This window comes from Musca autumnalis, unplaced genomic scaffold (assembly GCF_047663935.1).
Source record: "Musca autumnalis isolate F117 unplaced genomic scaffold, ASM4766393v1 scaffold_4, whole genome shotgun sequence".
Taxonomy (NCBI): domain Eukaryota; kingdom Metazoa; phylum Arthropoda; class Insecta; order Diptera; family Muscidae; genus Musca; species Musca autumnalis.
In genome coordinates, this window is record NW_027411977.1 from 95,623,286 (window position 1) to 95,636,838 (window position 13,553).

Consider the following 13,553-nt stretch of genomic DNA (forward strand, 5'->3'; position numbering starts at 1 on the left):
ACCAAATCCAAACCATAGAAATATTTTTAGCAGACTACACTGTAGCACTCACTGCATAATCATTAATAACAATAACACAAAAAAACAGTGTGTAACGGTCAGTGTCGAATGTCGATTAAGAAATCATCGTTTTTGTTTGAAATCATTCACTTGTTCGTCGTTCATTCATTTAATTTCAGTTCAGTTCGTAACTCAGACATCATATGCCAACAACGTTAAACAACAACTCACATCACATCAATGTTCATTCGATTTCTAAACATCATCGTTGGATTGGCTGCTCTCGTTGTTTCTCTTTGGGAAATACATTTCTTTCTTTCATTTTTTTTCTCAAACTAGCGTTACAATACAGCAAAGCTTTGTAAAGAAACAGAAAAAAATACAATCTACTTCTTGTCTGTGGGGTCTACTACTAAACAAGTTCCGTTTGTTTTATCAGATTGCCAGTTCGATGTCGTCCATGAAATGTTTTAAACTTTTTTTGTTGATAACTAAAAAAATTTAAATTCCCAACATCTTTGTATTTGCGCTGTATTATTATTCTTATTTACATATCTATGTAAATCAATGACAATATTCGTTTATTTTTGGTATATTTGCTGACTGAATACGAATGGGGTTAATCATTTGAAAACCGTTAATATTTGTCTAAAAGAGAAAAAAGTTTAACTAAAAAAATCATTTCACTTTTTATTTTTACTTTCATGTGGATTCACATGGCGTTTGGGTTTTTGGGAGAAACCAAAACTTGGAGGTATTGTTTAATTGTTTGTCTTTGTTTTTACTCACCTTTAACGTTAAAACTAAACAAAATACGGCCAGCCAATTCGATCGCCTATGTGGTTGTCCCATATTGTGTGTGTTTGTGTGTGAGTGGTGTTCAGTGGTAAATTCAGAAATCCTTAATTATAAATACTGTTACGTCCAAAGCCTGGCGATAGCATACATATATAAGAAAACGCTATCACACACCAAAGTAAATTAACTGTAAAGAAAAGAAGGAAATACAAATTATTAGGATTTATTTTTTGTTACTTTTTTAATAACTTGGTATTTAAATTAGAATTATTTTTAATTTTATTTAAAATTCAAAAATTGTTGAGTCAGAAAAGTGCAATTTTCTTTTAAATTATTTCCAATGAAAATGTCCATAAAACTTATCAATTAAGATCGACTAAGTGTTCTTTAAGGTTAAAACAAATTTATTCAAAAGATTTGTATTTTGGTAGATTGGATCCATCAGTTGCTCAAATTCACACCAAACGTTTCAAGCTTGGTTTTGACTTTATATACACTTATGCGATCATTAAGTGCATAAATTATGTATATCGATTTATTCTACCTACATATATTGTATGAAAATGACAACTTAAATCCACCAGATTTGCTAAATCAAGCATAGTGTAAACCATGATCCCGGTCACGTACATATGTAGTGCAACAACGAGAATGGCCCAATTATTATAGGTTCTCTCTCAAAAACAGCTGATTTCGATTTGAGCTGTCAAAATTCATATTTGTCATTTGAATTCACTGTGAACATGGTGGAATAATAAGGTGTAACGCCAAAAACAGCTGATCTTCATACCAGTTGTCAAAATGTGTTATTGTGAATAAAATCACATGCAAAATGTAAACAAGCAATTCACAGTAATGCATTATTGTGAGCAAATTTGACGTTTGACATGATTTGATGTAACACCTTCTTATTCCACCATGACTGTGAAGTAGTGAAATGTCAAGGTGTATAGAAACAGGTAGATGCATCGCGATAAAAATCTCTTGTTGTACACTTCAACATTTGTTGTGTTTTTGTATAAGAATTCTATTTACAACAACTTATTTTGGCAGTTCAAGTCCGATCAGCTTGCATTTTCTGTTACGCCAAACAAAAATAATTGTAATATTTAATTGAAATAATTGAGCTTTCAGACCTAAAAGTTTTGATTTGAACAAGTGATATCTAAGCGAAGTCCACACACATCCAACCAATATGCTACGATCGTTTCGCTGGTGGTTTAGTTCAGCTCATCAGACATATTTAGAGGTGGTGCTAGACAAAGGCTGAGTTTACTATCAAGTCAGCCTAGTGTCTCTGGTCTTTATAGAACCCTTCTTTAATACACACACACACATATACAATCGAAGATTTTTTTCTTTCATGAATTGTAATGCCTTCCAGTTCAGAAGTTTGATAGATTGGCAGTAGCTTAGAACGCTAAGACCTCGACAACATTGTCTGTTTGTTGGAGAGGACCCAGGTTCAAACCTCAGCCGGGGCAGCCGGGCTCATGCTATGAATTTTTATTTAATTGTTGTCTTATAAGGAGATTGGCAGTGGCTTAAAACGCTAAGACCTCGACAACATTGTCTGTTTGTTGGAGAGGACGCAGGTTCAAACCTCAGTCAGGGCAGCCGGGCTCATGCTATGAATTTTTATTTAATTGTTGTGAGAGTTTTATTTAATTGAAATAAGTCCCACTAGAGTGATTTCATTGAAAAAATTGCATGAAATTATGTGTCTCTAGATCGACTTCCATAGCAGAGTAAAATCGTAAAATTGCTGTTGTGGGGAATTCAATTTAAGAACGCCTAATTTCATGAATTTTTTTAATAAAATTCACGCTAGTGTGGACCGGGGACCATAATGACCTAAGCAGTTTTGTATTGAAAAAAATTGATATCTAAGCCAAGTCCACACACATCCAACCAATAATAAGAAAAATGTACTATGTGTACCTATTTTTTTGAGCAGCTGTGTATACAATTGGACCATGACAACGAGTCAACAACATCAAGAAAATGCTTCAAGCTGTCAAAGCGTTTGTTTACATTTACATACAATTGATTCACAATAAAACAAATTTGACAAATTGAAAACTAATAGCTGTCCGTTTTACGCCACCTTATTATTTCATCAGTTGCTCAAAACCAGTCTAAACGTCAAAATTTGTTCGCAATTGCTTGTTTACGTTTTGTATGTCATTTTATTCACATTACTGTATTTTGAAAATTATAATGAAAATCAGCTGTTTTTTGTGTAGTTCCTGTGTTATTGTGCCAAGGTCTAAATGTACCGTAACAGTACTTTGCTTGCATTTTGTTTAGTATTGATTTCATTCACAATACTGCATTTAACAGATGATCAGCTGTTTTCGACTCCATGATTATACCCATGGAGGAATAAGGAGGTGTTACATCAAATTCATGGCACAATAAAACAGGTACAGCGGCAAAAACAGGTACAGCGGCAAATGTACCGTAACAGTACATTGCTTGAATTTTGTTTAGTTTTGATTTCATTCACAATACTGCATTTAACAGATGATCAGCTGTTTTCGACTCCATGATTATACCCATGGAGGAATAAGGAGGTGTTACATCAAATTCATGGCACAATAAAACAGGTACAGCGGCAAAAACAGGTGGTTATCACACTAGTTGCCAAAATTCATTATTGTGAATAAAACACATACAAAATGTAAACAAGCAATTCACAATAATACATTATTGTGATCAAATTTGACGTTTGGTATGATTTGATGTAACACCTTCTTATTCCACCATGATCAAATCATACTAAACGTCAAAATTGTTCACAATAACGCATTACTGTGAATTGATTGTTTACCTTCTGTATGTGATTTTATTCACAATAATGCATTTTAAAAACTACTGCATTTGACAGATGATCATCTGTTTTCGACTCCATGATTACACCCATGGTGGAATAAGAAGGTGTTACATCAAATCCATGGCACAATAATACAGGTACAGCGGCAAAAACAGCTGGTTATCACACTAGTTGTCAAAAATCACTATTGTGAATAAAATCACATACAAAATGTAAACAAGCAATTCACAATAATACATTATTGTGACCAAATTTGACGTTGGGTATGATTTGATGTAACACCTTTGGCCTGTTCCCGTACTTTATAAAGTGGTAAAAGTGGTAAAAGTTGTAAAAGTCGTAAACGATTTTCATATAAATTTTGTGTACGGGAACGCAAAATGTGTAAAAGTGATAAAAATTGTAAAAACTTTTTAGTTCTGGAACAAATCTCTTCTTATTCCACCATGATCAAATCATACTAAACGTCAAAATTGTTCACAATAACGCATTACTGTGAATTGCTTGTTTACCTTCTGTATGTGATTTTATTCACAATAATGCATTTTGACAACTAGTGTGATAATCAGCTGTTTTTCCCGTTGTACCTGTATTATTGTGGCATGATTAGACCATAGTATAGCATGCATCATTGTACTAGGATTAAGTTAATTAAATACTCCATCAAAAACCACCGATCATCAGAGCTGTCAAAATATATTATTTCGATCGAAATGACAATTCAAAAAGTAAATAAATAGCATATGAAATATAAACAATTTTTTTACATTTGGTGTGATTTTAGGGCGAAACCTATAGCTCTGCGTGTTGCGTGTGCGTTCAAAAATACAAAAACAAAATACATGTATTTCAAATTGAAATCAATAACAAATACTTGTATTTTGTTTTTGTATTTTTGAACGCACACGCAGAGCTATAGGTTTCGCCCTAAGCCCTTGGTATAACACATTAGCTGTGTTCCAGCCTCTGGACTACGTTTAACAAACAAACATAAATATTTTTCATTATTCTTATTTGAATTTCTTTGTATTTTAAATCACTACAATGTTTTTGACAACATAATGGCAACTCCCGATTTGATGCATTTTGAGGGGGTTGAAGGTATATTTTCCAAACAGATTGGCTGTAATTTGGCTTTTGGGGTTCCTTTCTTTCCTCCTGTACGAGACATTTTTGTATATCAGCCTTGAAATGCATCTCTCGATTCGAGGCATTTTGGGGGCTTTTGGCCACATTTTACAAGCGTGTTTACTGTAATTTTGCTTTTGGGGTTTCTATTGAGTCTTCATTATTCCTTTCTGTAGAGAATTGCCAATATAGTTCTACATGTTGGTATAACCGTCTTATAAAGGCACCTCTCGATTCGGAGCTTTTGTGGGGATTTGAGCTACATTTTTTCAATTAGGTTTATTTTTGTCCTTCCTGTAGATCATTTTTAATATAGGTCCACATTTTGGTATAGCAGCCTTCTAAAGAAAAGCACCTCTTGAGATGAGGCATTTTGAGGGTTTTTAGTTAAATATTTCACCGGAATTTGCTGTAATTTGATTGTTGGGGTTCCTATTGGGTAGAGAACCTCTCTGTACAAAAATGTTCATTATAGGTACATATGCATTTTTATATATCCGCCTTATAAAGGCACCTCTTGATTCGACGCATTTTGATTGGGGATTTGACACATTTTTATAGCGGAATGATTTTTATAGCAATGATAATCAATATCATTTGAGTTTTAAGGGTTCCTACTAGGTTCCCTTCCTTCCTTTCTGTAGAAAATGTTCAATACATTTTCTAAACGAATTGGCGTTAAGTTAGCTTTTGCGATTTCGATTGGCTAGAAAGGGAACCTTGGTGTGGAAAATTTTTAAAAAAGAGGTCCACGTTTTGATATTGTCGCCATACAAACGAATTTCGGTATTTTTAAGACACTAGCCACATTTTGATACCCCAGCATTTAGGCTAACAAGTCAAAATATTCCATTTAAAGCCACGTGCGTCCGTCTCTTTGGTTAGTGTGCACGATAACTCTCGAATATCAAACGATTTAATTCAAAATTTGGTCTTTGAAATATTTTGTTCACACTTAGACCAAGTTTGAAGATGGGTCACATAACTCCCCCACAAAAGTTCAAAATTATTGGCTAAAATGGTGTGCACGATAACTCTCGAAGGAAGTAACCTGTTTGGTACATACTTTGCATACTTTACATTCTAGAAGGCATAGATATAGTTCGAATATGGACTATATTGGCCCATTCCTTCGGGTAACTACCATGCAAATTTTCGGAAAAGTGCGGTTTAAGATTTGTTGTCGAATCATTTTAATTTTTTGTAACATATTGTTTTCGGAGCCCCTATTACGACTGCACAAGTTTTTTCAGAGGCAAGTCCATACTTCCTAAGAAAATGGCCCGAAAGCTGTAAAACCCCTTACGACCAACATGTGTAGCGGTAGCGGAACTGTATGCTGCGTTGGTCCAAATATTGCATATCGTAAAATTTCTGCGAATCTCGGATAAAGCTCGAAGATTTTGCTTCTTCAGGTATCTCTTCCGCAACACTTAAGCTTTAATCAAAATCAATAGCTTTGTTCCTTTACTTTTTTAATGGTAAGAGTGGTAAAAGAGAAAAGTGTCAAAATTGCTCAAAATTTCTCTCACATGAACGTTTTTACCAGAAAAGTAAAGGAACGGAAAAATGGTAGATCTGGCAACAATGTCAAAAAGAAACATATAAACATCAATTTTCGTCTTTTATTTCACAGTTTTTAATTTGGTTTTTTCAGCGTTCGACTTTTTCTTCTGTTTTTCGTCCATTTTCTTCTTCATTGTGAAATAATCGTCAAACAAAAGTCGAAAAATCAGTTCTACCATTTTTTACCTGCAGAAATTTTACTGGTAGCCTGTGGTAGAAGAGAAAGCCATTTTCGCCTTCTCTCCTCTCTCACTCTCTTAAAAATTGCTTCCAGTTTTGCCACTTTTCGGGGTTAAGGAACGCTTGGCAGGTTAAAAATGGTAACAAATGGTAAAAATGGTAACCTCAGGTAAGTAAAGAAACACAGCTCATATTTTTGTCGGCAAGTTAATACGTCCAAAAAGGGACATAAAATTCTGAAAACCCTCCTAAATTCATAATTTTTTTGGGAAAAGGAGAATATGAGATAAAAGTTCAAATTCACAAAGGCTGAGTTATATGGTTTGCAATAGTTTTTTTCTCGAGCATGGTGTGCGTATACGTTGTGACAACACGTATACGTTATCACATGTTTGTACATATGCAAGGCAATTTCGGATATTCCCACGGAATTTTAGTATGATTCCTTAAGCGTGATAAATACGATCGTTTTTGAATGTCAGTTTGGCTTATATTATGCATCCTGGTCGGTGTGACCTTCCATGTTTGTCAGACTTCCACGAACATTTTAGTTTTTGAACAGTCAAAAATCGATAAATCCTTGAAAAATTAGTTCTTTGTTTGCTGCACGACCTGAAGGCAACCTATTAAATATATCCTCAAATAAATTACTTGTTTTCCTAAAAAGTTTTTTGTATCACAAAATTTCATTTGGAAATCGTAACATGATTTTTTTAGTTACTATCGAACGAAGGCCTTTCTATTTGTTTCTTCTTTGCCTTAAATAAGGTTGTATCTTAAAAAATATATGGGCTTGAAAAAGCTTTCAGATTTGAAACTGTTTGGCAAGTGTCAATCCCTTGGTTTCTGCAAGATTAGCCGCAATGTGAAAATTTGGTAAATCGTGGATTTGTCAGGTCTAAAACTCCAATTATTTGATTTAGCCATTCGCACATTATGAGAGATACGATTTAATAGGCGATGGGGTGGATACTTATGCCTCTGTAATTTTAGCATTGAGTCTCGTTCTTATAGAAGAGAAATGAGATGGCAAAATTCCAAACATTGTTTCTTTTCGAAACAAAACACCAATAATTTTCACACTGATTTTTCCACTCATTCCTGCAGATTTATATGGGGCGATGTTTTTTTAAAAAAATATTTGAAAATTACAAATTAGCACATTTTTGCACTACTATTGACTAGTTACAACGCATTTTAAAATTTCCACCACATTAAATTATTATTTTTTAATTACTTTTGTTTCTAATTATTTTATTTATTTTTTTGTTCGTTTTAATTTTTTCGCTTTATTTATGAACGAAAAAAAGTTTCACTATTTTCTTGCCACATTAAATCTTGTTTCTTTTTTTGTTCATTTACGTTTTTCACCACCGCCGCGTTTTCTTTAAACGTTCCGTTGATGCCCCAAACAAGTCTTGGCTACAAGTGAATGTTGTCGGCTGTTTGGTTTATGAACCGTGGCTAAAAGAAAGCTGTTAACTTGACAGTTTTCTAAATTCATACTCATAAAGCCATAAAATATCTCAACATCTTTTAGTTTCTCTCTCACTCTCAATGCTGCTCTAATGTGCTCTTATTTCAAAAAAACTAGTTGATTATCTCAATATCTCATGCGGCAGAGATGTTTTCTTCTCTTTTACTAAATCATGTGTAAAAAGGGGTAGAGGGGAAGAGGGAAATCATCATCATTAAGAAAGACATAATTTTGTTCATCTTTAAAAAAATTACCGCAATATACATACATTCTCACATACACATAGTAAATTTTGTAGTAGAATGATAAACAGTCAATTTCTTCCAACAGTTGCACATTTAATTTTACCATGTGTTAATGTTATTGAACAAGTGTGCCATTAACCCACAGAAAATACGGCAAAAAGCAAAACACAACAAAAATATAAACATCATTCTTGATTCTGTCTTAGTTTTCTTTCGGTTTTCTCCATCAAAACAAGTGGTAGGTAGCTTTAACGTCATTATCAGCAAAAGCAGCATAGAAGCGCCACTGCAAAGATTCTTGTTTTCCTTTTGGGCAAGTTTACTCACGTGTTTTGCGGTTTGTTTGTTCGTTCGTTTGTAGACAATCAGATGCCAAAGCTAGCTATTCTCCAAGTTTTCTAGCCGTTATCTCTTAGACAAGAATACAAGTCATTGTTTGCTTTGTCTGCCTGCTTGTTTGTTAGGGTTCTGTGAAAGAACAGCTTTATGGTTAGCGCACGTCATTTCAGTGAATGGTGTTGCTGTTGTTGTTGCTAGCTAGTCTTTGTGGCCTTGTTAACTAAACATAAACAAGATTGTTATCTGGTCAAATTATGTCTGGCTAGTGAATCCATTGGTTCACTCATTCATTCATGCAGTTTTTTCTTTCATTTCGACACTCTTCCATCATTTACTTAAAAAGATGATAGTTCTGGAAGAGTGATAACAAGCGTATAATTAGGTTGAAAAGGTAAGTGTTTTATTTTCTACTCTGACAGGTTTAGCGATTTTTGTCGGAAACCCGCTTGGCATTTTTGCAAGATTAGACAATTGTTTTGTAATACTTTTTAATAGGAAGAGTAGGGCTTTTAATTAGCATGATTATTGATTTCAAAAAATTCAAAAATGGAAATATCGTTGCAAATATATAAGATGCTTTTTTAACCTAAGGAATCCCAAATGCCAAGTTTTATCTAATTCTATTAGGTAGCCCAAATATTAGTAAGAAAGTATCAGTCAGGTGTGCCGACACAGATATACCCTCAGCATCGGTCCTAAAGTAAATACTATTCTTCTGACGTCTATAGGTTTTTTTTTGAGTTTTCACTCTTTCCACATTTTGTGTGGGAGGTACTCGAAAATGCGGTCCGGTAAGAAATAATACAATGTACAACGTTTCGAACAAATCGGTTCCTCCATTCGAAGATTATCTTACATGCTACCCATTTTAATTGGTGCTGGCAGGCTTTTGTGGAGCTTTATCTCAAGTGCGGAAGTATGGATCTGCCCCTGAAAAAACAAACTTGTTGCAATAAATTTCAAAACTATCCAAGATGAGTTACACTGTACTTTTTCCAAATTTTACGTGGGAGTACACGAAGGAATATACCGATTTAGTCCATATTCAAACCTAATTTATGCGTGGAAGAATGTGGTAAAACTTGAAAATTTTCATATTGTTCAATTGTTGCACAAAGAATTAAAATGAGAGTACGACGTAAAAAAGACTTAGGACACAAACACACATGATAGACACCCCTATATATCAAAAGACTTAGGAAACAAACTTCCTCATGAATACAGGGAAACTAAAAACGAAAGACTTAAGACACAAGCTACAAATATTTAGAGAATGTTGGATATACATGCATATATCAAAAGACATGGGGAAACAAATCTTTGAATGAGTACGAGAAAACTGTAAACGAAGGACGAGGAAATTATAAACGAAAGACTTACAACACAAGCTACACACATGACAGGAGTACCTTCATATCAAAAGACTTAAGAAAGAAACTTTGAGTTAGATCGGGGTATTTGAAACGAATGACTTAAGATACAAGTTACACATATGAGAGAGATGTGGTTATATGACAAAAGAAACAAACCTTTGAACAAAAGAAAAAAAAACGAAAGATTTAAGACACAAACTATGCACATATGATAGAAGTGGTTAAATATCAAAAGACATAGTACTAGACACATACATAGGAAACAAACCTTTGAATGGGTACCAAGAAACTGCAAACGAAAAGACTTAAGACACAAGCTACACACTAATGAGAGAAATTGTTAAATATCAAAAGACTCAGGAAACGACCTCTGAATGTTTGAATTGTTAAATTTCCATACAAAAGAATTCGAATAGTTTCTAATTCCTATAAACGCTGAAATTTTACGATTTATCAGGATTACTCATTGGTGAATTAAAGAGATTTTTAATTCGTCCACTAAAAATATATATTTATATTTTTTGGCCAATTGAGTACATAGAAATGTTGACTTTAACGAATACTTTTTTAATTTTTTTTTTTTGGGGCAAAAATTGTTTTTTTTTTTTTTTTTTAAATAGTCCACAATTTGTTTTTTTTTTAATTCTCCCCTTTAAAGACTAGATTATTGGGTACGTAGTGAACTCACTCGGTCTTCGAGCTAGGAAGAGCACCCCAAACTGCTTTATTAAATTTCGAAAGGGTGCTTAAGAATGAGGAAAGTATCTTTTTGGAACTTTCAACTGGAACGTTTGAAATAAAAATATAAGGTTGTGCAAAGTTTGAATCAATGTCAGTCACTCCTTTCGATTATCGTGTCAAGCAACCACCGTAGGATGTTTTAAAGCTTTTTTACAACTTTGTGTGGAAGCATGGACCTGTCCACGAAACACAATATATAGCTGTAAACAGGTTAACAAAGAGTACTTCTGTAAACATTTCAAAACGATTCTCAAAAAGTCCTTAAACTGCACATAAGCAACAATTTTGAACATTTTTGAGAGACGTAAACGAAGGTGTTATCCAATATAGACGTTCCTGGAATTTGATGTATGGCTGGAAGAAAATTTACATGTGTAAAATTTAGGCTAAATCGGGTACTCAATTCGTGAATAATAAATGGTAGCATGGCCTTGCCCACGAAACACATTATATCGCTGTAAATAGGATTACAAGGAGTAAATTTGGTAAAAATTTCAAAACGATTCTCGGACAGCCCTTAAACTGCACTTAAGCAACAATTTTGATATTTTTTGAGAGCTGTAACCGAAGGTGTTCTCCAATATATACCTTCTTGGAATTTGTTGTATGTTTGGAAAAATTTTTACGATGTGCAAATTTGAAGCCTGATCGTATACTTAATTCGTACATGCCAATCATTTTAGAAGGTGCCCCAGAGATTTTGTGCCACTATCTCAGAAAGTATGAACTTGTCCCTGAAAAAAATTAACGTTACAATAGGGACAGAGAGAACAACCTGCTGTAAAAAATTTCAAAAGAAATTCTTCGAAAATTTTTGAAATTTAATTTGGAGGGTAGCCGAGGACAATACAGTCTATATTCGAACCTCATCAGCGTCTGAATGAATTTTTTGGACCAAATCACTTGATCCTTTCGAAAGTTTTATCTTTCGTATCATTTTAGCGACAAAATTTGAACTTGTGAGGGGGAGCTACCGGAAACAGTGAATCAATATAGTCCATGTTCGAATTTGATCTAAATTTGGACAAAATATTACGAGGAACAAATTTTGCATCAAATCGTTGATCCGTTCAAGAGTTATCGTGCGCTTTAATCAGCCAAACAAACGGACGGTCAGGGCTAAATCAACTCCAAATTGTCTGAAGATGATTTCGTCCAAACTCGCTCGCGATCTAAAACCATTCTTTGGATGAGGCACATTTTTCATCGTATCAAAGAGTTTACAGCCTCGCCAGTCTAAAGGCTGAACATAGAAATGTTGTTTATATAAAGTCCAAGTTATAATGTAAAGGCCTAAATATACTGTATTATTTATTTAAAGCGATTTGTGATCTGCCTGCGAATCATACCTCATCGTCATCCAACGATCGTAAGTAATTCTCTAGTCGAATGTACTGCAACAAACATGGACAAAACAAAGGGGGAAGGGAGAATAAAAAAACTTAGGGCCAGTTTAATCTTGAATCAACCATCATTGGCTGGGAGCAACTCTGACCGCAGGATGATCCCAAGGAGATCAAAATCACTCCCTACCTTCCACGAAAGCGGCGAAGAGGATAATATCTCCCGAAGAGCAGAACACTGCGAAACAACTGTGTAAAAATATCTTCCTACTTTCAAAAGCCCCGAATAAACCTCTTTAGGACGCACGCAGAGGAGACTGTTTTAAGAATTCTTTGGCATAGAGCGACACAGAGAGCTGGGACATGAAAAAGATCAGTCCGACGACTGAATCTTCTTGAAAGACGGGATGAGACACATTTTTATCGTATTAAAAAGACTAAAGTCTGACGGTAAAAAATAGCAAAAATACGGCGTATGGATACCATTCGAAGCATTGTCAGAGTAGTCACTTCCACACCCGATGTGTCCAATGAGCTGCATAAAAAACAGCGAAACAGGTCTGCATTTAAGGTAATGCTACAAGAACAAAAAAGTAAGCAAAATGCAGGGAAATCCTGGAGAAGTTTAATCTCGACCCAAATATCAAAAGTTGGGAGCGACTCTGACTCCGAATCCGCCAGAAACAGCAAAATAAACACAAACAGAATGACCACAACATGGTGAACGAAGTGACTAGTGCATCGCAAAGCTCACAACAGAAAGCTACCACCTATCAAGGACTCAAGTTTAAAAAGTACACGGCGCGGTTGAACAAACAATAAAAAAGAAGGATGCTTCCAAGGAGATCAAAAACGCTACCCACCTCCTCGGAAGCTGCAAAGAGGATAAGATCTCCAGAAGAAACCACTAATAAAGGAAAACAGCTTTCCACCAGCAAATGCCCCGAGTAAACGTTGTCAAGACGCATGCATATCAAACTGTCTCGAGAAATCCTTGGCAGAGGGCGATACAGTGAGCTGGGACATGAAGAAAGTCAAACCGATGATTGAATTTTCTGGAAAAATTGGGAATCGGGAAAGAAATCCTGGACCTTTCAGTAGAGGAAGATGGCCGAGGAGACAGGCAAGGAGCCGCCATTAACTTACGATAAATGCAATACAGGGACAAACTGCGTTTTGCTGTAATCGACACCAGTAGAGGGTCTGGCAGGGATCATCAGAAAACCATTGAGAAAATGGTCACCTACAAACTCTTAGCAATCATTAGCAGTGAAATAAGGAGGGGAGGGAACCTACTAAAACTGCATGCAAACTCAGTCCCTCTCGGGGAGATGGTTAGTAGTATCTAAAGTGTCAAGTGTTATGGCTGCAAACCCGATACGGACAGTATGATCGGAATTTTATGCAATTAAATCCTTGGATGACCTTGGAAGGGATGAGATGAGAGATCTTTCACAAGGAGTTTCAGCTTGCAGTGGGACTCGACGATCTGTTATTGGCTGGTCTGACTGTATGTTTGGAAGAAAT

At 34.9% G+C, this 13,553-nt stretch overlaps 1 protein-coding gene across 4 annotated transcripts in view; it reads right to left on the minus strand.

The window, feature by feature from the left end:
- The window catches only part of LOC141401132 (uncharacterized), a 65,011-nt gene that overhangs the window by 15,284 nt on the left and 36,174 nt on the right, over positions 1-13,553 (minus strand). For 3 of the 4 annotated variants that reach the window (XM_073981016.1, XM_073981017.1, XM_073981019.1), the window contains one exon: positions 790-985. In XM_073981016.1, the coding sequence (XP_073837117.1) occupies positions 790-852 (63 nt within the window). In that variant the 5' untranslated portion in view covers positions 853-985. Of the gene's footprint in view, positions 1-789; positions 986-7,745; positions 7,935-13,553 lie in introns of those variants that run through there. The other variant, XM_073981018.1, reaches the window with a different exon arrangement.